Source organism: Protopterus annectens, chromosome 14.part0 (assembly GCF_019279795.1).
Source record: "Protopterus annectens isolate FY-2018-M chromosome 14.part0, PAN1.0, whole genome shotgun sequence".
Classification (NCBI taxonomy): domain Eukaryota; kingdom Metazoa; phylum Chordata; order Ceratodontiformes; family Protopteridae; genus Protopterus; species Protopterus annectens.
In genome coordinates, this window is record NC_056748.1 from 4,055,479 (window position 1) to 4,080,312 (window position 24,834).

The following is a 24,834-nucleotide window of genomic DNA, read 5'->3' on the forward strand; positions in this document are numbered from 1 at the left end:
TGGCTGCAGCCCCGTGATTTTAGCTTTTATCTCTTCATACTATTCATCTAAAAGATGATATTAAAGTTGTCCTGTTACAGTTCTCTTATGACAAGCCACACAAGATTGTTTCTGTTTGGCAGCTCCTGTTAGCTCTTGTGGTTATAGGTTCTGAATTGGAGCAAGCTCACTGCAGTTTTGTTGTTTAGGATGCATTGTGTATGCATCCCATCATAGTTTAGCAGTTGCATATCATTGTTTATCACCAGTTTGAAAGATGAAAAATACTATTAGTTGTACAAAACAGTCCTTGAACTTAGGTTAGTATGTGAAGTTATGGACAATTACACATCCCTCTTTAGCTACATTAGAGCACTGTTGGGTCGTGTTTCTTAGTTTCCTAGTTTATTCATATTGGTACCACCTACTCTTCTATAGTAGATGATGTCAGTATGCTAACAAATAAATTCAGTGTGAATTTTACTCTGGTAATGACTATCCAAATCTCAGATTCCTCATTACCACTAATGAATATGTATTGAAGGTATTCTGCAAGACTAAAAGTACTTTGCCAGTGGGAACTGACAGTATACATGGCTGTTTAATAAACAGTCCTAAACAAGCTTTCGCAGAGCCACTTCTTGAACTTTTTAACATTAGTTTTAACAGCTGGTTTTATCTGTGAAGGTTAGCACACAGCAGTAGTGATGCCACTCCACAAGAGCAGCCCCCCACCCCTGACCTTTGAAATGATTGGCCCATCAGCATGACAAGTCTCGTTTGTAAAGCCTTAGAACTTATAACTGATCTGATAAATAGTGATTTTAAAATCTCATCAGGCTTAGATCCACAGCAGTTTGACTTTGTCAAGGATAGATCCCATCTAATGTATCTGATATTAACTTCTTCCTAAAGGTAGTGCAACTTTTTGTCCGTGGGCATGGTATCCACACAGCGTATTTTGACCTGGTCAAGGTGGTCGATACCTCCTTCCACGATAGCATAGTTAGTTGGCTTAATGTATTATAAACGGATCCCAATGCAGTAAGCTGGATAGCAAATTGATTAAAAGGTAGAACCCATACAGTGGAGTTAGCAAGTGCCTTTAAAAAGAGGGGTAGCAGTTGTCTTATCAGAGAGTGTCAAGGTGACCAGGACTTGGGGGATCACTGCAGAATACCAAAATTCCACAATCCCAAAACTCTAAATCCCAAGGACCAGAATCTCAAGATTGCAGAATCTTGAACATTAAAAAAAAAAAAAAAAGTGACACATCCAACAAACCGTTCTAACCTGTGCAAGCCCCCCTGTACCCCCCACATGCCCTGCACCTTAAATATACCACCTCCAAGTTTGCACTACAGTGGAGTGAACGGCAAAGTTCCCGTTCCGCACTGTACAGCAGTCTCCATTCACTACTCTCAAGATTCTGGTCCTCGGGATTTAGAGTCTCAGGATTGTGGAATTTTGGTATTCCATAGTGATCCCAGACTTTGAGTTGAGATCTCTTTTGAGGAGATGGGTTCATTACACAGTGTCTCCTCCACATCTGAGATAGACTCCTATGGCAAATCAAGCAGGTGGGATACATTATCTCCCATCAGATGGGAACTGGATGATGGGAAAGGGTGTTCACAAATTCACCGCTAGCTTGACTAGTCTAGCTCTCCTTAAAAAAGGAAGTGCCGTATAAGAATGGTTATTTCTAAGGCCTAAATGGTCACAAGGCTTGGTTGACTTGTATTTCCTGTGATTCATGTGATTGTCAGTAGTAAAAGGCTTTTTTGCCAGTTATGGTCCCCACTGAGAGGCTTTGACTATCCCTCTGGTTAGTGTGAAATTTGAAGGCAGACACTTCAGTTTTAGGGTGGGCATGTCATGCAACTGTTGTTTTTCCACCGTTAACATGTATTTTTTTCTTCTTTTCTAGGAAGAATGATGTAATGAATCTTCTTGAAAGTGCAGGCTTTTCTCGAAGCAACCCTTACTATATTGTCAAACAGGGAAAGGTAAGTTATATTTGTTGTACGACTCTTCATTTCACCCTGGGTTGTTGTGCCTTGTTTTGCTAACATGCGATACTGTACCATTCAGAGTGCACAATGGTATAAGATCACTTTACAGTCTTGCACTACTACAAAACTGTAGGACCTAGAGGTTAAATAGTTGGCTTATGGCATTTTTCTCAGGTTGTTGTTGTGTCTTTCGGCTTTTCCCGGTTAGGGGTCGCCACAGCGGAACTCCGGTCCACTAATGATTGGCAGTAGATTTTTATGTGCCGAGTTGCCAGCCCTGACGCACAATCTTCAACGGAGGTATTCCCATTCACGCATGTCTCCACACAGAAGACGCTCTAGCTGAGAATCGAACAGGACAATGTCTTACTGTGAGGCGACAACACTACCGCAGCACCACCACCGCAGTACACTGCATTTTTCTCAGGTATTTTTCTGAAAAAACATTTTTCATTGACTTTCACATGCTAATTTAATTGTTGGTAAAATCAAGACTTTTGTATGGATATTTTCAACAGTTTTTTGCGAATATCTGTGTCAGTAACAGTGGCTGTTTGGACAAGTATTTTAGTTCCTGTTAGGCCACCACTTTTTTTGTTGGGTTGTAGTTCATTTTAGTGCATCTCATGTGCTGTGCTGTTTGGGGTGGGTTGCTGCATTACTGGTTATGTTTTGTAGAAGTTTTAAAGATTTTTAGGCATCGTGTGGAGGGAGATGGAGACTCTACTTGTGAAGTTTGCAAAAGGTTTGGTTTCAAGGACACAAAAAATCACTGATTTTAAAGAGATTGCTGCCTTATGAGTGAACTAGTTCAAAACCTAAAAACAGTAAATTCAAATTAGTGACTGTGAGAGCATAACATAGATTTCTGCCCTGCTGTTAAGGTTGATAGGGTAGATGTTAATCCACATTTCATTTCTGAGAAGGCAAGTACTGGTAAGATTAATGATGCTACTGTGTCTTTAGTTGTATCCCAGATAGAGGTAGTAGTGGAAAAGACCAGTTGTGTAGAAAGTTAGTAGCCTTTCCTCTGAGAGGTAGTTTCCAAGATATTTGGAATCTAGACTTTCCTCAACAGTGTCTGTTCATTCCTCCACATTTCTCAGCAGTCCATCCTTGAAAATTGATTGAAAAAAGTGATGAGGGTTTTGGCTAAGACACAAACTGATTTGGACACCCTATGTTCCTTTTCTGTATGTAGGCAACAGAACAAAGTCCCCCCATCTTTGTCTTGCTCCTTCATTGGGCGTGTTCTTGGAACTGGGTGTATTGGAGCTGAATGACCGTCATTTATTTCAGCATCAACACCAAGCCTAAACTTGCCTTTGTCTGTGCCGCCTCCTGCACTAATGGTATTAATAGCATCTCTCAGTGCTAAAGACCACTAGTAGCCCAGTAGGTCAGCACCTGCCTCAGCTCTGACATCTTCAGGATCATTGATAGTGGTGGACCAGTTAATTGTTTGACTCTGCGGTATGGAAACCATTCTCAATGCTGATATCGGCCTTGGTGCTCAGAACCTGTCTGCCTTCAGCCTGTAGTGATGTCTTCAGTGCTGGCACCATCTCAATCCCAGCCTTTTTTAGAGCTTCCATACTCGGCATCAACAACTCAGAATTTGGAATTGGAGCAGAAGCAACTTTCTTAGTTGGTGGATATCCACTTGGGAGTCAGTGCAGTCATCTGCTGCATCCCTTGATGCCCCTCAGTCTAGAGCTTTGGACAAGATATCTGTCCCAGTTTGGCAGAGGAGCAGAAAAGTCTTTCACTTTGCATCTCTCACTGTCACTCTCATACTCTCTCTCTCACGCACACGCACACACACACACACACACACACACACACACACACACACACACACACACACACACACACACACACACACACACACACACACACACACACTTTAGAGGTTTCCAACTTTTCATTCCTTTCCTTGCATTCAGACACCCGGTAAGTGACCCATTGAAGAGCTTATTCACAAGGAAACATCTGAACTCCCTTGGAGTCCCCCACCCCAGATCCCGGTCTCTAAGGGGAGGCTTTCACAGTATCCTGTCCTCATGACTCCAAATTTGGGGAGTTTTTAGATTTGATGAGGGAAAGAGAATCAAAGTCAGCTGATCCATTGAATCCTGTATGAGGTTTTCTATAGGAGGCTTTTTGTTAAGCCTGTCTGACTTCTTGGCTGGTTCCTCTAAATTGCATTATGTTCATCATATTTATCACTACTGCTATACCCTTAGCTATATGGGGTTATATCCTGCCAAGGATATGACAGCCAACCAGCCTCCAAAACTTCAGAGCACCTTCCACTTATCCAAAAACTCTGGCAGCTTCAGCTGAGATGACTAAAAGACAAGTTTGGGCATGAAGCCCTTCAGAGCTTTACAGCTGCTGAAGAGTACACTCCTCTGAGACTTTTGAAGATCGACAGTTGGCTTGAGCTGTTCCTTTGCTGGGCAGATAAGTTCCCTTTGGAGAAAGAATGCTTCCATTCAATATTTTTGTTATACTTTTCTTTTCAGAAAACTTATTTTAAAGCTAGATGTTTGTGTTTTAATGGACTGTCACTAGACTGTACTGTTCTTTTAAAAGGGAACACTATTTTTTCCTATCAGTTGAAAAGTCGAATAATTGAAAACCATTTTTTTCTGTGGAGAAATTGTTTGTTTCACTTTGTGGTGCTGACAAAGTGTTTTACAGTGATTTTTACCATGTTGTTGTTAAAAAAGTGACACTACGAGACTTTACATTTTTACAGGATGCTCATCGTGTTTTACTGTTGCAGTCATTACACTTGGGTTATCCTGCTGGCAGGCGACCCGTAGTCGGCCTGAATTCCAAAGTCTTGGTCCGGCGTCCGTTGCTGTCACCTCTTCCCTGACGTCAGTGCGCCAGGGGTATAAAAGCTGCAACCGACGCCATTTTCTTCAATCTTTCTTGCCGCGTGGTGCCTGAATCATAAGCAGTTCGCAAGTGCCAGTCGGCCGACTCCTGAGATTTTCAAAATTGAATTTCAGAACCGAAGTCTTCAATAAAGCTAAGTACCCCATTGGGGAAACTGTTTCTTGCTCCAGACCGATGTCAGTAAAAGTTAATAATTATATTTCTTGTGGGAAGCAAATACCTCATAAGGACTTCCACTCTTACTGCATTCCTTGCCCAGGCCCTGACCACGACGTCACTAGTTGTCGGTTTTGTGCTAGATTTAATAAACGTACTATTAAACGTAGGTTTGATTTTGCTTTACATTATTTTAGACGATTTAATTACATAATGCCGTCGGAACAACCAACGACCGGAATGTATAAAAAACGCAAAGACAAAGAAAAAGGCAGGCATCCGAGTTCCAAAACCGACGAAGCCTCTTCTAGGCCAGTCGCCGGTTCTCAGTGAGGCGCTTTCGCAGCCCCTGACACCCGCTACCTCAGAGCCACAGGCCGCAACCGACAGCCACGTGGAGACACCGAGGCCTGTGGAAACTCAAGGTATTGGGCCTACGGAAAATATATCCTCAGATGGGTTTGGAGCCGCTGAGCAGGCACCGGCTTCTGAGGGTGTTTAGATCCTTCACAGCTTACAATTAAAGCTACTACAGCAGCAAAGTCAAAGTCAAAATCACCATTAAAGACAAAGAAACAAGTGCAGCATTCTCCAGAACAGTCATCCATGCCTAAGAAACAGATGCTTAAAAATGGCCTAATTCCTTATTACTTTAATCAGGGGGCTCCCATCCCCCTCCTGACAAAAGGCCTAGGCAAGACCCTGATTATGACTCCTCTAATCAGGTTTCCATTTCTTCTGATTCTTCCTCTGACCAAGGCTATTCTCTCCCTCCCTATGAGGACTCTGATGCTGAAGAGTCCATTCCTTCAGCCTCACCGCCTGAGGATTACTCTTTTGGGGAAACCCTGCACACCATGAGGGAACATTTCCATTGGGAGAGCCAGGATTACTCAGAATCCAAGAAAAGGCTCAGAGATTTCTTTCTGTTGCCTCAGCACAGGCCCTTGGCTATCACCCCTGTGTTTGATATTGTTGATGATGATGTTCATCGTGTTACCTTGCTGCAGTCATCACACTTGGGTTATCCTGTCGTCAGGCTGTCCCGCAGTCGGCCTGAATTCCAAAGTCTTGGTCCGGCGTTGGTTGCTGTCGCTTCTTTCCTGACGTCAGTGCGCCAGGGGTATACAAGAGGCATCTGATGCCATTTTCTTTAGTCTTTCTTGCCGCACCATGCCCGAAGCAGAAGCAGTTTGCAAGTGCCGGTCGGCCGACACCTGAGATTTTCGAATCGAATTTCAGTCCGAAGTCTTCAAAGCTAAGTACCCCGTTGGGGAACCTTTTCTTGTCTCAGTCCGATGTCAAATTCCTTTACAAAAGCCCTGTTGCTGACCCAGAGACAATCTCCCAGGGTCCCAAAGGGGCTAAGGCTTCTATGGCTAAAAATCCTGTACCCTCTGAAAGGGACTCCAGAGCACTAGATAGGTGGGGGAAGAAGGTTTACACCTCAGCTACTCTAGCTATGAGAGCACTAAATTGTCAATTTTACATGCTGAAATACCAGCAATTCCTAATGTCTCAAATAAAACAAAAGATGGGCACACACCCTCAACAGTCTGAATTCAAAGAAATGCAGGATCTGTTGCATGCAGCTGAACAGGTGGGCAAACATACTTTACAATGTGGATTTGATTCCTTGGAAGCTTCCTGTAGAGCAGCTGTTACTGGGTCTGTTATACGTAGGCATGCTTGGTTAAAGGAACAAACTCTGCCTGATCATGTTAAAGCAAAGTTACTAGATGCACCCTTACAGCAGGATGTCTTATTTGGGGTTAAAGCAGAAGAGGTTTTAAAGAAAATGGAGGATAAGGCAAAATCTATGCAGATGGTCAAAGATTTCTTACGGGTACAACCCCCACGCTTCAGCAGAAATTGGCCAGCAAAAAATTGGTCCTTTCCAGCTTCTGACAGACCACAGAGGGGTAAATACAGACGCCCAAGGGGCAGAGGACAAGCACAAATCCCTTACAAACCTCCCCAATGGGGCACTGCAACACAGAAGGGAGGAGAAGACAGGTCCCAAACTACTAGAAGACAAACACAATAACTTAAACCTCAAACTGCCAAGCAAAAATATCTTGGCAGCTCCCTTGGGAGGAAAATTAGCATTTTTTATAGACAACTGGCGCTTCGTCACAAAGGACAAATGGGTCCTAGACATTATCTCACAAGGATACAGATTCCATTTCCACACCTTGCCAAGGATAAAAGGAATGCCAGACTTGCCACAAAATCAATGGGCAGAGGCACAAAAACAAATTGCAGCTCTCATGGACATGAGAGCCATTCAACTGGTACCTACACAGGAGCAAGGCCAAGGACTTTACTCAAGGCTTTTTCTAGTCCCCAGAAAGGACAATGCTTGGAGACCCATTCTGAACCTTTCAATTCTAAACACCTTCTTGCAAGTACCCAAATGCAAGATGCTAACACTACAGCAGCTTCTTCCCATGTTGGACAAGAAAGCTTGGCTAGTAACGTTGGACCTCAAGGAGGCATACCTGCATGTCCCTATCAGACAAAATTGCAGAAGATACCTCAGTTTCATTGCAGGTTCAACCCATTACCAATTCTCTGCACTGCCCTTTGGCTTATCTACTGCACCCAGGGTCTTCACAAAATGCCTGGCACCAGTAATTGCATACTGCACTCCACCAGGGCAGCAGCTACTTCTACAGCCTTCCTCAGGGGGGTGCCAACCAAGGATATTCTGGAAGCTGCAGCTTGGAGTTCAGTACACACCTTCACCAAACACCATCACTTACCACTTTACTCTAAGACTAGAACTGGCTTCGCCACTGCAGTTTTGCAGGGCCTTCTAGCCTCCTCTAACCCTGTTTGACTCCACCTCCCATCTTTAGCTTTGGAATTTTACCCAAGTGTGATGACTGCAGCAGGGTAACACGATGAACATAGTACGATTTTGTACCTACCATAAATGTAGATGTTCAAGTGTATACCCTGCTGCAGTCCAGGTTACCCTCCCTCCATCCCCTCTGACCTAACTGAAACCTTTCAAAACCTTAAAATCTGATACAGCCTTTGTGGTGTATTTGCTTATAGCTGGAGGGATGTTTTGTTTGTGCTAAGTTTTTATTATTGGTACTATCTACTGACCATCTTTTGGGGGGGCACCTGACATCTGGGGCAAGAAAAACTGAAGAAAATGGCATTGGTTGCCTCTTATATACCCCTGGTGCACTGACGTCAGGGAAGAAGCGACAGCAACCGACGCCGGACCAAGACTTTGGAATTCAGGCAGACTGTGGGACCGCCTGACGACAGGATAACCCAAGTGTGATGACTGCAGCAGGGTATACACTCGAACATCTACATTTATTGTAGGTACAAAACTGTACCCTTTTTCTGAATCCAGTCTGTCTCCAGATTCTTTACCCCCTGCACCAGTAAAGCCAGACCGGTACTACAGGGTCCCTGACTCTCATAAATTTCTTTACAAAACCCCCGCTGTGGACCCAGAAACTATTTCTCAGGGTCCAAAAGGGGTTAAAGCTTCCACTGCGGAAAGTCCTGTGCCCTCCGATAGGGATTCCAGAGCTCTGGACAGATGGGGAAAAAAGTTTACACTTCTGCTACTTTGGCTGTAAGAGCTTTAAACTGTCAGTTTCACATGCTTAAATATCAGCAGCATCTCATGTCATTGTTAAAGCAGAAAATGGTTACAAATACAGAAGGCCCTGATTGTAAAGAAATGCAGGATTTATTGCATGCAGTTGAACAAGTGGGAAAGTATACTCTGCAATGTGGTTTTGATTCATTAGAGGCTTCTTGTAGGGCTGCAATTGCAGGCTCAGTTATTCCAAAGACATGCTTGGTTAAAAGAACAAAGTTTACCTGACCATGTTAAAATGAAATTATTGGATGCCCCACTACAGCATGATACTTTGGTGTTAAGGCAGAAGAAGTTTTAAAGAAAATGGAGGATAAAGCAAAGTCAATGCAAACTATGAAAGATTTCTTACAGGTTCAGCCACTTAGATTTAGCAGGAGCTGGCCTTCAAAAAAAATTGGTCCTTTCCAGTGTCAGACAGGCCACAAAGAGGCAGATACAGACACCCAAGAGGCAGATCTCAGCCTCAAGGCTCTTACAGACCTAAACAATGGGGTTTTTCAGCCCCCAAAGGGGGAGAAGACAAATCACAACCTTATAGAAAATAGTCGCAATGACTTCCCTCTGCAAATGCCAAGCACTTACCAGTTGACAGCACCCCTAGGGGGAAGGCTAGCACTTTTCTCAAAAAATTGGCACATGATCACCCAAGACCATTGGGTGTTGAATATAGTTTCTCAAGGGTACAGGTTCCACTTCCACACGCTTCCAAAACCAAAAGGTATACCAAACCTGCCTCAAAACCAATGGGCAGAGGCACAAAGACAGATTGCAGCTCTTATGGATATGGGAGCTATTCAAAATGTTCCACAAGAACAGGGCCAAGGATTTTACTCACGACTTTTCCTAGTACCCAACAAGGACAAAGCATGGAGACCAGTACTAGACCCGTCAATCCTAAATACTTTCCTGGATGTTCCAAAATTCAAAATGTTAACACTACAACTCCTCTTGCCCATGCTGGGAAAAGAGGCTTGGCTAGTTACTTTGGATCTCAAGGAGGCATACCTGCACGTCCCAATCAGACAATCATGCAGAAGATACCTCAGATTTATAGCAGGCTCAGTGCATTATCAATTCTCTGCACTGCCCTTTGGCTTATCTACTGCGCCCAGGGTCTTCACAAAATGCCTGGCACCAGTAATTGTATTTTGCAGGCAAAAAGGAATTCAAATATATCCCTGCTTGGACGACTGCCTTATTCAAGCAGAGAGCAAGGACATTCTTCTAAAGCACCTAGAGTTTGTAAAAAGATTACTAATTTGCCTAGGGTACACAGTAAACGAAAAGAAATCAAAACTAGTGCCCTCTCAAGAGATAATATTCCTGGGTGCAAGCTTGAATACAATTACCCAGATGGCTTATCTCATACCAGACAAACAAAGGCAACTGACTCATTGCTTTCAAATGATGGCAACAAAGACCCTGCTCCTTGTAAGAAAAATTCTGCAGGCCCTGGGTTTCATGGCATCTTGCATTCTACTAATTCCATATGCCAGACTGCATATGAAGAAACTACAGTGGTATCTGAAAAGTGTTTGGACTCAGCATTGTCACAGCCTAGAGACAATCATAACCTTGATTCCCTGCCTACAACAGGAGTTTCGATGGTGGTCACAGGCCTGTCACCACAACAAGGGACAGCCTTTCACCTTACCTACAGCCAGTCAGACAATAACAATGGATGCATCGGATTACGCCTGGGGAGCACATATAGCAGGAAAATGTATTCATGGCACGTGGCCCAAGGAACAACTGCATCTTCACATCAATCAAAAAGAGATGCTAGCTGTACAAAATGCCCTGACAGCCTTCAAGGACCTAATACATCCAGGACAATTATTAATAAAGACGGACAATACCACAGTTATGTGGTACATAAACAAGCAAGGGGGCACACATTCCTACCCCCTATGCAGACAAGCCATGACTTTGTGGAACACAGCACTGACTTACCAGGTACATCTGCAAGCTCAATTCCTGCCAGGAACAAAAAATACACTGGCAGACAAGCTAAGCAGAAATCTCATGGATCCTCACGAATGGAAGCTAAATCCACAAGTGTTCAACATAACAAGGGAATGGGACGCCCAGACATAGATCTATTTGCCTCCCCTCACAATTACCAATTACAGAAATTTTGCACAAGGACTTATCACTCTCAAGCATGGAAAGTGGATGCTCTATCTTTCAACTGGAAAAATCTGACTGTCTCTGCCTTCCCACCAATGCCTCTTCTCACCAAGGTGCTTCTAAAAGTCAGACAAGAGAGGCCAAAAATGATCCTGATTGCACCAGACTGGCCACGCCAGCAGTGGCACCCAATCCTAAAGATTTTGTCCCAAGGCCTGCCTTGGCCTCTACCTCAAATCCCTCATCTTCTGACACAGCAAAACAATCAGATTCTGCACAGTCAACTCAGAACCTTAAACCTGGCAGCATGGCAGATAATGTAGCCACTCAGACTGCACCTCTTTTTAAAGCTGTTTTGGATGTAATTTTGGAAGCCAGGAGACCCAGCACTAGGAAATCTTATGCGGAAAAATGGAAGAGATTCTGTGCTTGGAACCAGGCACAAGGGCTCGACCCACTGGTCCCTAATATGCCTCAGATTTTACAATACCTGACTGAGATGTTGGACAAAGGCCTATCTTTTTCTTCTATTAAAATCCATGCCTCTGCAATTTTAGCTCATTACAGTACGGATCCTCCTATTTTTTCACATCCTCTACTACGACAGTACCTCAGAGGGGCAAATAATATAAGACCCCCCTAGGAGAGCACCAGTGCCTACTTGGGACCCCAATTTTGTTTTAGAAAAACTAACACTGCCTTCTTTTAAACCAGCCAGCACAGCTGATCTAAAATTCGTATCATGGAAAACTACTCTGCTCCTAGCAATAACTTCAGCAAGAAGAGTTTCAGACTTAGAGGCATTGATGGCTGTGGAACCTTTCCTCATTTTTCACCAGGACAGGGTTTCTCTAAGGACAAACCCAACATTCATGCCAAAAGTGGTCTCCAATGTGGCCTTAAACCAAACTATTCATTTGCCTACTTTCTACCTAAATCCCCAGAATAAAGGGGAAAGACTTCTGCACTCTTTGGATATTCACAGGCAGCTACATTTTTACTTGGACAAAACAAAAGCTTCAGAAAAACTGAGCAACTGTTTGTAGCATATGCTGCAGGATCACAAGGAAAACCTATTACAAAGCAGACAATCTCCAAATGGATAGGACACTGCATCCGCTTCTGTTATGCACAACATGGCAAATCTGTGCCTAAGGGCATTAGGCCTCATTCTACCAGAGCAGCAGCCACTTCAGCAGCTTTCCTCAGAGGGGTACCAACCAAAGACTTACTAGAAGCTGCAACCTGGAGCTCAGTGCACACTTTTATCAAGCACTACCACCTACCTCTCTACTCCAAATCCACAGCAGGCTTTGCCACTGCTGTTCTGCAGGGCTTGTTAGCCTCGCCAAATCCAATCTAGACCCAGCCACCCTGCCTAAGCTTTGGGATTCTATCCAAGTGTAATGACTGCAACAGTGAAACACGATGAACATAGTACAGTTGTGTACCTACCATAAATGTAGATGTTCAAGTGTATTCACTGTTGGAGTCCTGGTTACCCACACACCATCCCCCTCTTTGCTGGGACTATTCTGTACTTCTCAACTCTATACAACCTATGTGGTGTATTTGCTTTTAGAAGAAGAAAATGTTTTTAGTGATATATGCATGGTTGTTTGGCATATTTTTATCTTTACAGCCTTCCTATCTGGGGGCACCTGACATCTGGGGCAAGAAAAACTGAAGAAAATGGCGTCGGTTGCAGCTTTTATACCCCTGGCGCACTGACGTCAGGGAAGAGGAGACAGCAACCGATGCTGGACCAAGACTTTGGAACTCGGGCCGACTACGGGTCGCCTGCCAGCAGGATAACCCAAGTGTAATGACTGCAAAAGTGAATACACTCGGACATTTACATTTATGGTGGGTACACAACTGTACTTTCTTGCTGCTTTTCCATGGGAAAGAGGCACCATTATTGGCTTGACTATGGAGAGTTCTGTTGGTTGCACAGTCAGTCATTCTTCCACCCACAGAAAGAAAAATGTTAAGCAAACAGCATTTGCCACCACAGCAGTCTGGCATTATGCTTCAGCTGCAGATGGATGACTCTGCTTTGGCCATTTGTTGTACCTCAGTCATTCATCTTTTACCCAGGATCCCTCTGGTGTATTACCTGCAGCGTTTCTAGACCTGGAGTTAGCCACATCCTCTGGCGGCTGTTGGGGGTCCCCTCAGTGGGCAAGTTAGAGCCACTCTTGTTGGTCCTGGGTGAGGGACAGGGAAGGCTTTTCTGTTGTGCCCATCCCTGGAGAAACTGCTACCATTTATAATGCTATTAGCCCAATTTTTTTCTGTCAAAATGAAAACTAAACGTGTATCTAGTCCTCCTCAAATTGCCTTAGATGGGTACTTTACTGGGTCTGGCTCAGGATTTATTTAGGTTTTTGATCCTTCTTATGTATTGTTTTGTGGTAAAAGAAAGAAAGGCTACCTCCTTTACTGAAGAGATTCAAGATTTTGCATCTGGAAAGGAGGATAAAGGAACAGATAAGTTTTTTCCCCTCAGTTTTCTGATTCAGACTCTGAGGAGAGCAAAGTTTCTGATTCTCCATTTGGGGTGCCTCTATTTCAGACTGTTGACAGAATGCCAGAGTTTTTGGTTGAGTGCAAGTGCACTGAGGTTTCACATTCTCTCAGAAAATTTTTGAGTGGTTTCAGAAGGATTTTCTTGAACCTTTAGTTCTAGTTCTGTCGTCTTTGGAGGATGTCTCTCTCTGCTTGTAATTTCCTGATAGCCAGGCTGCTGCCCCTAAAAAAGCAGTTAGAATGTATAACCTTCCTCAGTCTTGATTTTTATACACTCTTCCTAAACTTGACCCAGCAGCTATAGCTTTAGTTAATCCCTAATGTAGCTAAATAAATATTTAATTCCAAGCCTATTCTTTCTGATAAAGATGGGTAAATTATTGATAAATATGGGGTAAAGGTGCATGCTGCTTTAACTTTGATTTTCAGAATTTTGAAGTGCCAGGCATATATGTTAGTTTATTCTGACTAATTGTGAAAGTATGTGGAATGTTTGGCAGCAGTTTCTTAAGAAAATCTGATTTAATCATTTATTCTGCTTTATGATAGTTATTGCTCTGTTTTTACAGTGTGTGTGTATGACTGTTAATCTACAAGGACAATAGCTTCTGGTACTGTTTTGAGGAGGATGCCTGGCTGCAATCTCAGACCTTCACAAGAGGATGTGAATAATGAGTCTGTATTTTCTGCTTCGGATAGGGATTCACTTTTTGTTTCCCTTGTTAGAGAGGTGATGAAAAAGTGGAATGAAAGGGGTAAGTTTAACCAGGGATTTTTCTGCCCTCCTTTTTCAAAAATTCTAAGGGATTTTCTAACCCTTCATCCAGTTTTATAAAAATGGTAAGGGTGTTTAAAAAGAAAGGAATCCCCAAACCCCCAAGAACAGTACAACTAGTCAGTTTGAATTTTTATGGGACCTTGTTCCCTCCTCCACTCTGACACTTTTTTTTCCCATCCAGAAAGTCTGAATCTCCACTTTTCTCTTTGGTGGCAGATAGTGTCAGACAAGTGGACTCTGCAGATCATCCATCCAGGTTGTAGATGGCAATAACAGGATTGTCTTCCTTGCCAGGAGATTATTCTTCCACCAGACCAGACTCTCTTTTTTTCTACCTGACCTTCATTAAATCCTGTTCCAGGGAGAGATGGAACAAGTTCTTCCTTCCCAAGTGGGGAAATGTTTATATTCAGGGATATTTTTAGTGCCAAAGAAAGATGATGCTTTGAGACCGGTTCTGAATCTTTCCATCTTAGACCTATTTGTGATGGTGCCTAACTTCAAAATTACATAATTTGACAACCTGTTACCTCTTCTACTACTTTCAAGTTTCCTAGTGACATTACTTTTAAAAAATGCTTGTCATAACATAACTTAAATGCCTGAAGTCTGGATGAAAGGAATCAGTACTCTGCTTTTACTCTTTGGACTGGCACTGCACCAAGCGTGTTCACAAAGTGTCTAACTCCATTTATAGCTTGTTGCAGGCTACAGGATATCCTTGTTCTTCTTTTCCATGTTTAGATGACTTTCTTATCTTTGCAGAGTCTTTTTCAGTGTGTCATGAATCTCACTTGCGTGAGGGATTTCTTACACAAGCTGGGCTTCAAAGAGAACATTCAAAATTCCTTTAGATTGTGTTCATGGGGCATCAGCTGGGCACTTCAGTTCAGAGAGTTTTTCTTCCACACGAAAAAATAGATCTATATCTAGATCAATTTCTCAAGTTTTTCTGCTCGGATTTCTGTCACTGCAAGAGATTACCTCATGATTTTGAGTCTCATAGCATCTATAGTTCTTATGATAATCCTGGCAAGACTACGCAAATGAAAAATACAATGGTATCTGAAATCTCTTCTAATCCCAGTGCTGAGGTTTGTCAGAGAAATTGCTTGTTGGAAACTGCAATTATCCCTAAATTTGGGTCTCCTCTTCTCCCTCCATGTATCAAAGCAGTCCATCATCATAGACTCCTCTGACTTTGTGTGGGTAACAGTTTTAGGATTGACAGTAGTGCAAGGTGTGCGGGACATCTATGACTATGACAGGCACAACTGTGCACACAAGTATAAAAGAGATGCTTGCCCTGATGACGCCACTTAACTCTCTGAATCATTTTTAGTCCCCAGCACTACTTCATATTGTTTCATAAAGTACAGCAGTCATGTGGTCATCTACAGACTGGGTGAAGCATGTCGTACCCGCTTTGAAGATTAGTCATTTTAGCTTGGGATATAGCTTCACAACACAGTCTCACTCTATGGATATCCTTCATTCCTTCAGAGCAGTATTGTGTGCCAGACAAGCTGTACAAGACTGGACAGGACAGACCCTCATGTATGCAAACTAAATTTGGGGGGGGTTCTTCCAAGGTTTGATCCACCTGTGGAGTGTTTCTGTAGTAGATTTATTTGGCTCTTTCTAATCAGTTTGCAGTATTCTGCTCCAGGAATTCATGCAAGAAGGCCTGAAAGACAGATGCCTTTTCTTTTCCTTGGACGGGAATGTTAATGTATACTTTTCTACTCTTTCCAGTAATATCCAAGGTACTTCTGAGATTCTGAAGGAATCCCCCAAGATCATTATGGTGACTCCCTTTCTGGCTCTGGCAACAGTGGTTCTTCCCTTTGGAAATGGCCAGGGGCATTTACCACAAGCTTCCTCACAGAATGGATCTACTCATAGAAGATCAAGGGTATTTGATGTACCCAGCTGCAGTCAACGTCAGCTGAGTGCCTGGATTATAGCATCTGAATTCCTTTCAGGTACCTGTTCACTGCGAACATGCAGCATGTACTGATGGAGGCAAGAAAGCCTGCTACAAGAAAATTGTGTTATCAAATGGAAAAGGTTTTCTGCTTGGTGCAAACAACACAACTAGCACCCATTCAGGGCAAGTTGTTCTCTGGTTTTACAATATTTGTGTGAGTTGTTAACCTGTGACCTTTCATATTTTTTTGTCAAGTGTCATTTATTGGACATTTCAGCATGGCTACCTACGGATCCTCCTATTTCAAGGCATTCTCATGTCAAAATGTTCTTTGAAAGGAGGTTTACGTAAGAGGCCTCCAGGAAAATCAGTGGCTCCTTCTTGGGATCTTAATTTTGTGTTAGAAAAGCTAACACTTGCTCCATTTGAATCGGCTAATCTGGCTAACTTGAGGTTCTTAACATTGAAAAAAACAATTTTACTGAGTGTTCTGACCTCTGCAAGAAATGTCTCCGTTGCAAGCTCTTATGGTGAGTCGATCCTATCTCATTTTCCACAGAGGCAGGGGTTTGTTGTTAGTTTGTTTAAGCCACACTATTCATTCCCCCAGTTTCTTTTACTGATCCTAAAAATGTGGGAGAAAGTGGATATCCAAGAAATGGAGTATTCTAACAACTTGGGTACTACCTTGACAGAACTAAATCTTTCAGACTTTCCAAGCAGTTGTTTATTTATTAATTAATTTTCATTGTTAAGAAGGGACCACCTGTGTCAAAACTGTTTCCAAGTGGTTATCTGAGTTAATTACCTTTTGTTATATCTACCACAATAAAACTATTCCAGGCAGGATTAAGGGCCACTGTACCAGGATTGTAAATTCATCAGTGGCTTTTTTGGAAAGGGTTGGATTCTAGAAGTATTCTAGAAACAAAAGCTTGGCCTTCTGTTCATACTTTTACAAAGCACTATAAGCTTCATTCCTTCTCTAGGTTTAGATTGGGCTTTGCTAGGACCATTCTCCTAGGGCTCCTGGACTCATTCTCCGTCCACCTCCCAAATGTAGTAAGCTAGGGTAATTGCCATATAATTAAGGCTACTGAAGCACTGATCATTCAGACATCCTACTGTTATGGTAAGTTTACTTGCAGAACTGTGCTTTTTTTGCTTGTCATTCAAAGGTCTTGGAAGCAGAGAGTACCCTTTGCCCCCCTTCCCGAACTAATAATGAATGCTGGAATAAGGCCCATTTAACTGACTCCATTGTAGTGTCTGCCACCCTGAAGAAAAAGCCCTTTGAGGAAAGTCCAGGGGGGGGGGGTCCCCTGGTAAGGAGATTTTTGGGTGTTAGGATGCTTTGGAAAGAATGCATCGGTGTCTTCTTTATCTTTTTGTCTGAGTCTTGAATAAACCAAAGCACATTACCAAATTTTAGCATGATTTAACAGGAAAATGTCTAGGGACGCTGAACCAGATTTTAGTATGATTTAGCAGGAAAAAGACTAGATACACTGACCAAGCACCTGATGGTACCTTTAAAAAGAGAGCTAATTTCCCTAGCTTCTACTTTAGGTCTTGCAAATAACCTCCCCATGTTATTGTTACATAATCCAGTTGGAACAGCTGTTTTGGATATTTCCATTCACTGCCATACATGGCTATTGCAGCTTTGGAGATGACCTCAAAACATCTTTCAGTAATGCTCCTTAGACTGGCTATTCTGAGCATCTGGTGAAGGAAACGTTGGGGAGAAGCATGCAGGAAGAATGCACCTGCAGATCAAAGGGAAATGGAGCTCAGGAGAAGCCACTTTGCAGCAGGGTTATATATAACCTCAACCTAAAAGTGATAAACCCATGGGGGAAGAGGATGTATGCACTCATTTATTGCTTGTTAGCAGTTTAGGTGAGAGATCTTAATTTACAGAAAGGTGCTTGCTAATCTTTTAGTATTGAGCTGGTGGCAGACTTTAGGAATATGTTTTTATGTATGTGAGGCATGATTTGGTGTGCGTGTGTGATGTCAGAATGTGCGCATGCATGCCTTAAGTGCAGTTGTTCCAGAAGCTTGGCGAGTTCTTATTGGTTAAAAGGATTCACACAAATAATGCCCCATTAAGGAGACTCTTCTTAGATCAGTTTACTACAGTAAGAGTATGTACACTTGTATCTTCAAGAAAGGACATTGTAGGATTAAATTGCAGCATTTGAGTTTACCCACCCTCTGCTTTTTCATGATGCAACCAGGTTTATTTAGTAGTGTCCGCTTTCTATAAGGACCAAAAGGGGACTTGCACCATCAGTGGTAGTGATGCATGTATTGTAAGGCTCCCATGTAAATGCTACCTTGTTCTTTTCTTCTGTGATAAAACACTGCTTGCTCAGTTTATAAACTGAACAGGCTACTGCTTGGTGGGCCATGCTTAATATATTTGGCCAAATTCCTTTTTAATGTCTGAGCATCTTTAATTTGATTTCAGAACAGCAAAAGTTCATTTATGAAGAATACATACAAAGTCTGAAATTGCAATGTTGAACCCTTTCCCCAAACAATGAGCTCAGTGTGACTTTATAAGTTGTGAATGTGTAACCCGGCTCCATGGCACATATACTGACTGTGACCTAGGTGACTAAGTTTTGATTAACAGCCCTAGCACTGGAAGTGCCGGGTAGGAAAAGGAAGGAGTGAGGGACTATTTCCTGCTCACCTCTCCCATCGAATTAGGAAGACTGCATGCTCACTGGGCACACAGTTTGTGTGATTTCCTTGGTAGAGACCAAGGAAACTACCACTTGTGTTCTTGGGGAGGGTGGATAGAACTATTTGAAGGAATCACTTATTGCGGAAGTGGGGGATGTCCTCTGTGGTCAGCCCATTATGCATCCCTTCATGGCAGTTTACCAAGTGCCTGTGAAGGTTAAGACCAATTTTTTTTTTTAAGCCAAACTTCTCGTGATGACTGTCTAAATGATAGTCCATTCTAAAAGACCCTCACCACAGTGATGGAGAAATTAATGTTTTGATTCAGGGCAAAAGGAAGGGGGAAAGTAGTTTAGGTGTAACTGTGAGTTTTGGAATTTACTGTTTTATTTTTTGTAATTGCAGTTTAAATTTTAAAGCATTAGGACTCCGTATCCATCCTCACAGTTTTGATGTGCAGTTCATTTAGCTATTGCCTCCGCAGAAAATCATCTCAGACCTCTATTTATTTCAAGAAAATTAAACTTGTCCTCAGGAAAATGAGGTTCTATCTTCCCCCCTAGCTCTGCAAGTACACATATGGTGGGTAAGTAAAGGGCATGTATAGATTGCCACACCCAGTGAGTAGGATCTGAACATAAGTGAGTTTGTAAGAATTGAAAGGACTGTAGAATACTGGAATGAAGAGGAAGTAGCTGGAAGAAACCAGAATGAGGCTGGAATGAATAGCTTTATCTGTTAACCAGAAATGTGCTGAACAGATGCCAGTCTGTCCTTTTATGTGCCAGATCTTCTTGCACCTTTCTGAATAAAAGTCTGTGTACACCCCTCACTAATCAGTTACAAATGAAGTATTATGTACAGTGGAGAATAGATATCAACAGTATCTGTATCAAATTTTACTTTCTAGAGTAAACGGTGCTGATAAACTGAAATAGACTGAGTTATAATGTCCTCAGCTTCTGCATTCATGGGTTTATAGGAGATTACTAGGCTAACAGTTCAAGAGCCCTTACAAGCTTAGCCAGTTTTACCCAGTTTTAACCCAATTATGTTAAGTTGTCAATCTCGCCTTCATTCTTGCTGGATGGGTTCGGAGCCGATCCTCGGCTCCGACTCGGCCAATACTAAAGCGCGAGAGCTAATTCCACCGGCTCGAGGCACCCCTATATCCCAGAATGCTAGGCGGTAACTACTCAGATCTCATTTGCCGCTTAGCTGACGAGTTGCTTCTTCTACCGGCTCTGGCAGGTTAGTAAGTTTTCTTGTTTAAAAACTTCAATTTCTACCCTTATTTTTTTCCATTTAGTTTAGTTTTATATAGAGTATTCCATTAGTTTAAATCGGGTCCCCCCTTGTGTTAGAATTCCTGTTTTATCCCCTTTTTAACTTTTAGGCCTTTGGCCCACTCCCTCTCCTTTCCATGTCCTTCAATGTGACTGGATTTTTATTTGGTTAAGGGTGTGTCTGTGTGTTGTGTTTGTGTTTTTTTCACACAGCTTTTTAGGATGTCTAAAGACTCCAAGGTCTCAGGCTTCAAGAAGTGTGATTCGTGCTGTCAGAAAATGTCTCTGACAGACTGTCACACTTCTTGTGTATATTGCCTGGGACCTTTGCACCTGCAGGACTCATGCTCTGTGCCATGCATTCAGCCCTAGAGTCCTGCAGGAGCGCAAAAACAAGATCTGAAGTAGGGACTTCATTTGTCAGCAACCTTTGGGATACGGATCCGATCTCAGATCTGAGCCGGCAACTTCTATCACAGCATAGATCCAAGCTCCTAGCTCCTCCCCTTACCCATAATCCCCTGCCTACCGTGACTGACCTCAGATCTAGTTTGCCGCTCTTCAAGCAACAGCTAGATTCCAGAGCTCTTGGCGTTTTTGTGAGAAAAAAGTTTTCTTTCTTCTTTTCTGATTGCGTGATTGTGTGTGCGTGGTAGGTTTACCCTTAACGCTACAACTTATTATTTTTAGCTTTCTCAGCTTAAATTTTAATTTAAATTTTTTCTCCCTCCCCCGCTGGTCGTAGCGTGTGTGTGTGACTTGAGTGTAGGGGCCTAGTGAGTGTGCTTTCCTTTAGTTATGTCGGAGGCCCCTAAAGCCATTTTTTCGAAATGCACCGAGTGTGGTCAGAAGCTTTCACTGGCTGATGGCCACACTCGGTGCATTAGGTGCCTTGGAGTTGAACACCTCTCTTCGGGTTGCACGATTTGCACGGCGTTCAGCCCCAGGGCACTTAAGGATCGGAGGTCGAAGCTGGTTCTGACGGGCCTTTTACCCCCAGACTCTGCTTCGGCCTCCGGTACTTCGGTGACCGCTACCCCCCCGGTAGTGGTCACTCCTGCCTCCCTTCCTCCGACCGGGACTCAACCTCCCGCTTCGGCTCCGGAGGATAGGGAGTCCAGGAAAGAGAAGCGGAGGGAGAAGCACCTTAAGCGGCGGGCCGAGGACTCTTCATCGGCCCGCCCGCCAAGAGGGCTTCTCCGTCCAGGTCTTCTGTCTCCTCCTCCTGAATCCGATCCCCTTGTTTCTCCCCGGGACCCGAGGAGGAGGTGACCCGGTCCCCGTCAAGGTCATCGAGGCGGCACTCCAGGTCTGCCTCGGTGGCCTCTTTGAGGTCCACCTTTAGCATGTCAGATGCGGACATGGACCGGATGTTGAGGAGATTCATCCAGGCCCAGATGCAGATGGGAGTGCTCTTGCCACCTCCGGGAGGGAGCTTGACCCTTTTGCTCCTTCTCTGACCCGCATTCAGGAGTTGAAGCTCGGAGCAGACCCACGTTGGATCCGGGGGTGGGTCGGAGCCGACCCCCCAAGGAGATTCCTCACAAGGCAAAGTGCAAGAGGAGGCACATAGACTCCCTTGAGAGTCTCACTGAAGATACGGACTTAGATGAAGGGGAAGGCTCTCCTAGGTCACCCCCCAAGGATGTCTCCTTCGGAGACATCATGGAAATGCTCAAAATCAGGGGTGGGTGGTCTGCCCCCCCAAGGCTTCCTCTGATGAGTCCGTATTCCTTGAGGCGTTTGAGGCAGGACCATCTAACTCTTGGGTGTCCCCTCCACCCGACCTCTTGGTGGATCTCATATCCACTAGGGCTTGGAAGGAACCGGACACCGTAGAGCCAATCCCCAAGAGCCTGGACAAAATTTTGAGCCCCCCTGCAGAGAGATCACACTGGAGCAGAGGTCCCCCTGTGGATGCCATGTTGGTGGCTGCAGCCACCAAGAAAGAGTTGGCTCAGGAGATCCCCACGGTTCATCCTCCAACCAAGGAGTCTCACGCGATGGACCGTCTTGGGAAGTGGGCCTTCAGTTCAGCGGCCTTCTCTATGAGGGCCTTGAACTACATGGCACATGTTATTCGGATGCAGCGGGATCTAATTAAGGAATATGCTGCTTCCCCCCCAGGGTCCATGTCGGAGGGAGACAAGGACCTGTACTCCTCCCGAATGGCCACCCTCCGCTCTATTTCTAACACTTCTATGCGGCTGTTGTCTCATGCTACGGAGGGAGCCACTAGACCAGGCGGAGTCGGGCTTGTCATGAGGAGACAGTCCTGGCTCTGTCACTGTGACTTCTCGGAACCCTTTAAGGCGTCATTCGCGAATACCCCTTTTGAAGATTCTGCACTGTTCGGCAAAATCGTTTGCGACACTCTTGTCCAGAGCGAGAAAGACGGGAAGACTTTGTCTGCCGTCGGAGTCCACTTCTCTGTGCCCCAGAGGTCTTTTTCCAAGAACCAAAAGGGTCAGAAGAAGATGTGGTTCCGAAAATCGCATCAATCCCAGTCTGCTCAGGACAACCAGTCCTCTCGTGGCAGAGGAGGACAGGGTGGACGCCGCCCCAGAGGCAGAGGGGGTCCCAGGAATTTTGGGTCCAGAGAACCGTTCTCTGAGAGGCCCACGCAGAACCCCTGAGGGGTTACCCGGCTGCTCCACTCTGGAGGCAGTCGTGTTTTTCGAGGCACCTAGCAATGTGAGAGTCCATAACAATGGATCGCTGGGTGCTTCGTATTATATCCATAGGTTACCAAATTCCCTTTATCGTAACCCCCAGAATCAGAGGCCTCCCCGATGTGCCACCCAGTCAGAGGGAGGCGGCTGCTGCAGAAATTCAGCAGCTTCTGCAAAAAAGAGCCATCCAGCCCATCCCCACAGATCAAATCAGATCAGAGTTTTACTCCAGGTTCTTTCTGGTGCCAAAAAAGATGGGGGACTTGAGGCCCATCCTCGACCTCTCTCTCCTAAACCTGGCGGTACGCAAAGAAAAGTTCCGAATGGTCACGTTGCAATCCGTCCTCCCCTTATTGCGGGAGGACGACTGGATGTGCTCCATAGACCTCAAGGATGCGTACTATCACATTCTAGTGGACAGGCGTTCCAGGAGGTTTCTCCGCTTCCGGCTGGGAGCCAGTCACTTTCAATTCAGGGCCCTCCCCTTCAGCCTCACCTCAGCCCCCAGGGTGTTCACCAAAGTCCTAGCGATAATAGCGGCCCACCTGAGACTCCAGGGAATTCAAGTCTTTCCATACCTGGACGACTGGCTCCTTATGGCCCCAACAAGGCATCTACTTTGTTCATGCAGGGATTATTTCCTCAGTCTGGCTCCACTGTTAGGATTAACCATCAACATGACCAAATCCTCTCTGATCCCTACACAGGTGTTGGATTTTATAGGGGCGAGACTGGATTCCAGACAGATGCTTGTGTTCTTGACTCCAGATCGGCTTCGGAACCTGATGTTGCACGTGCAGGCCATCCTTCAACTGAAAACTCCTTTGGCGGAATTGGTCCTGAGGGCTTTAGGATCTATGGCGGCTGCAATCCCTCTGCTGCCATTGGCCCGGTTGAACATGAGGGTCCTGCAGTTGACCCTCCAGGTACAATGGTCCCTGTCTCGCAACCCCCTGTCTCATCCCATTTCCTTAAGCAAGGTTTGCAGAAGGTCGCTCGTGTGGTGGCTCCAGTCTCCCATCTCCACACGGGACGTCCCTTCTCACTACCCCTGCCAGTCGACACAGTGACCACGGACGCTTCTCGCCTGGGGTGGGGGGCATTTTTCAGGCAGGACAGTCCAAGGCACGTGGAACGACGTAGAGACCTCTTTGCATATCAACGTCCTAGAGATGAGGGCGGTGCTTTTGACATTGCAGGCACTACACAACTCTCTTCCGGTAGGGACGATTGCAGTACAGACAGACAACATGTCAGTCGTCTGGTACATCAACAAACGGGGGAACCAGGTCTTACCCCTTTTGCCGCGAGGCCATGAGAGTGTGGGAATGGGCGATTTCCACCAACCGCTTTCTCATAGCAACGCACATTCCGGGACGGTCCAACATTCTAGCGGACAGGCTCAGTCATATCCTGACTCCTTACGAATGGTCTCTCAACCCTCGAGTTGCAGAGCAAGTATTTGCCCAATGGGGGCAACCTTGTTGTGATCTTTTTGCCTCTCCTTCAAACACCAAATGCAACGATTACTTCGCTGTGATCCCCCCTTCGGGGGAGTCCCCGTGAGAGACTCTAGTTCATGCTTGGCCTCCCGGTCTGCTTTATGCTTACCCTCCTCTTCCCCTGATGTTGAAATTATTGCAGAAAGCCAGGCAGTTGGGGAGCACGATGATCCTCATTGCCCCATTCTGGCCTCGTCAGACGTGGTTCCCTTACCTATGGTCTCACCTAGTGTATCCACCATGGATTCTGGATCCCCTCCCAGATCTCATTTCTCACCCTCTCGATCTTCCGACTCCGAACCTGGTCAACCTCAAGCTGACGGCTTGGTTGCTCCAGTTCCACTCCTCATAAGGACTCCCGGGATCTCATCACCTGTCAAAGCCATTCTTGTAGCAGCTCACAAGCCTTCCACCAGGAGGGTTTATCGGAGTAAGTGGAAACGCTTCACCATTTGGGCAGAACACCGTCGTTTAGACCCTTTTACAGCCCCAATAGCGTCCGTTCTAGATTTTCTAACCTCTCTCTTTCACCAGGGAGCTAGTTCTTCCACAGTCAAGGTACAACTTGCAGCAATCTCATACTATCACTTGGGGCAAGAGTCTGGCCCTCTTA

At 44.6% G+C, this 24,834-nt stretch overlaps 1 protein-coding gene across 1 annotated transcript in view; it reads left to right on the top strand.

Moving 5' to 3' along the window:
* The window catches only part of SMC3 (structural maintenance of chromosomes 3), a 2,445,376-nt gene that overhangs the window by 444,957 nt on the left and 1,975,585 nt on the right, over window positions 1-24,834 (top strand). The window contains exon 5 of the mRNA XM_044056330.1: window positions 1,910-1,988. Coding sequence (XP_043912265.1) covers window positions 1,910-1,988 — 79 coding nt within the window. The remainder of the gene's footprint in view (window positions 1-1,909; window positions 1,989-24,834) is intronic.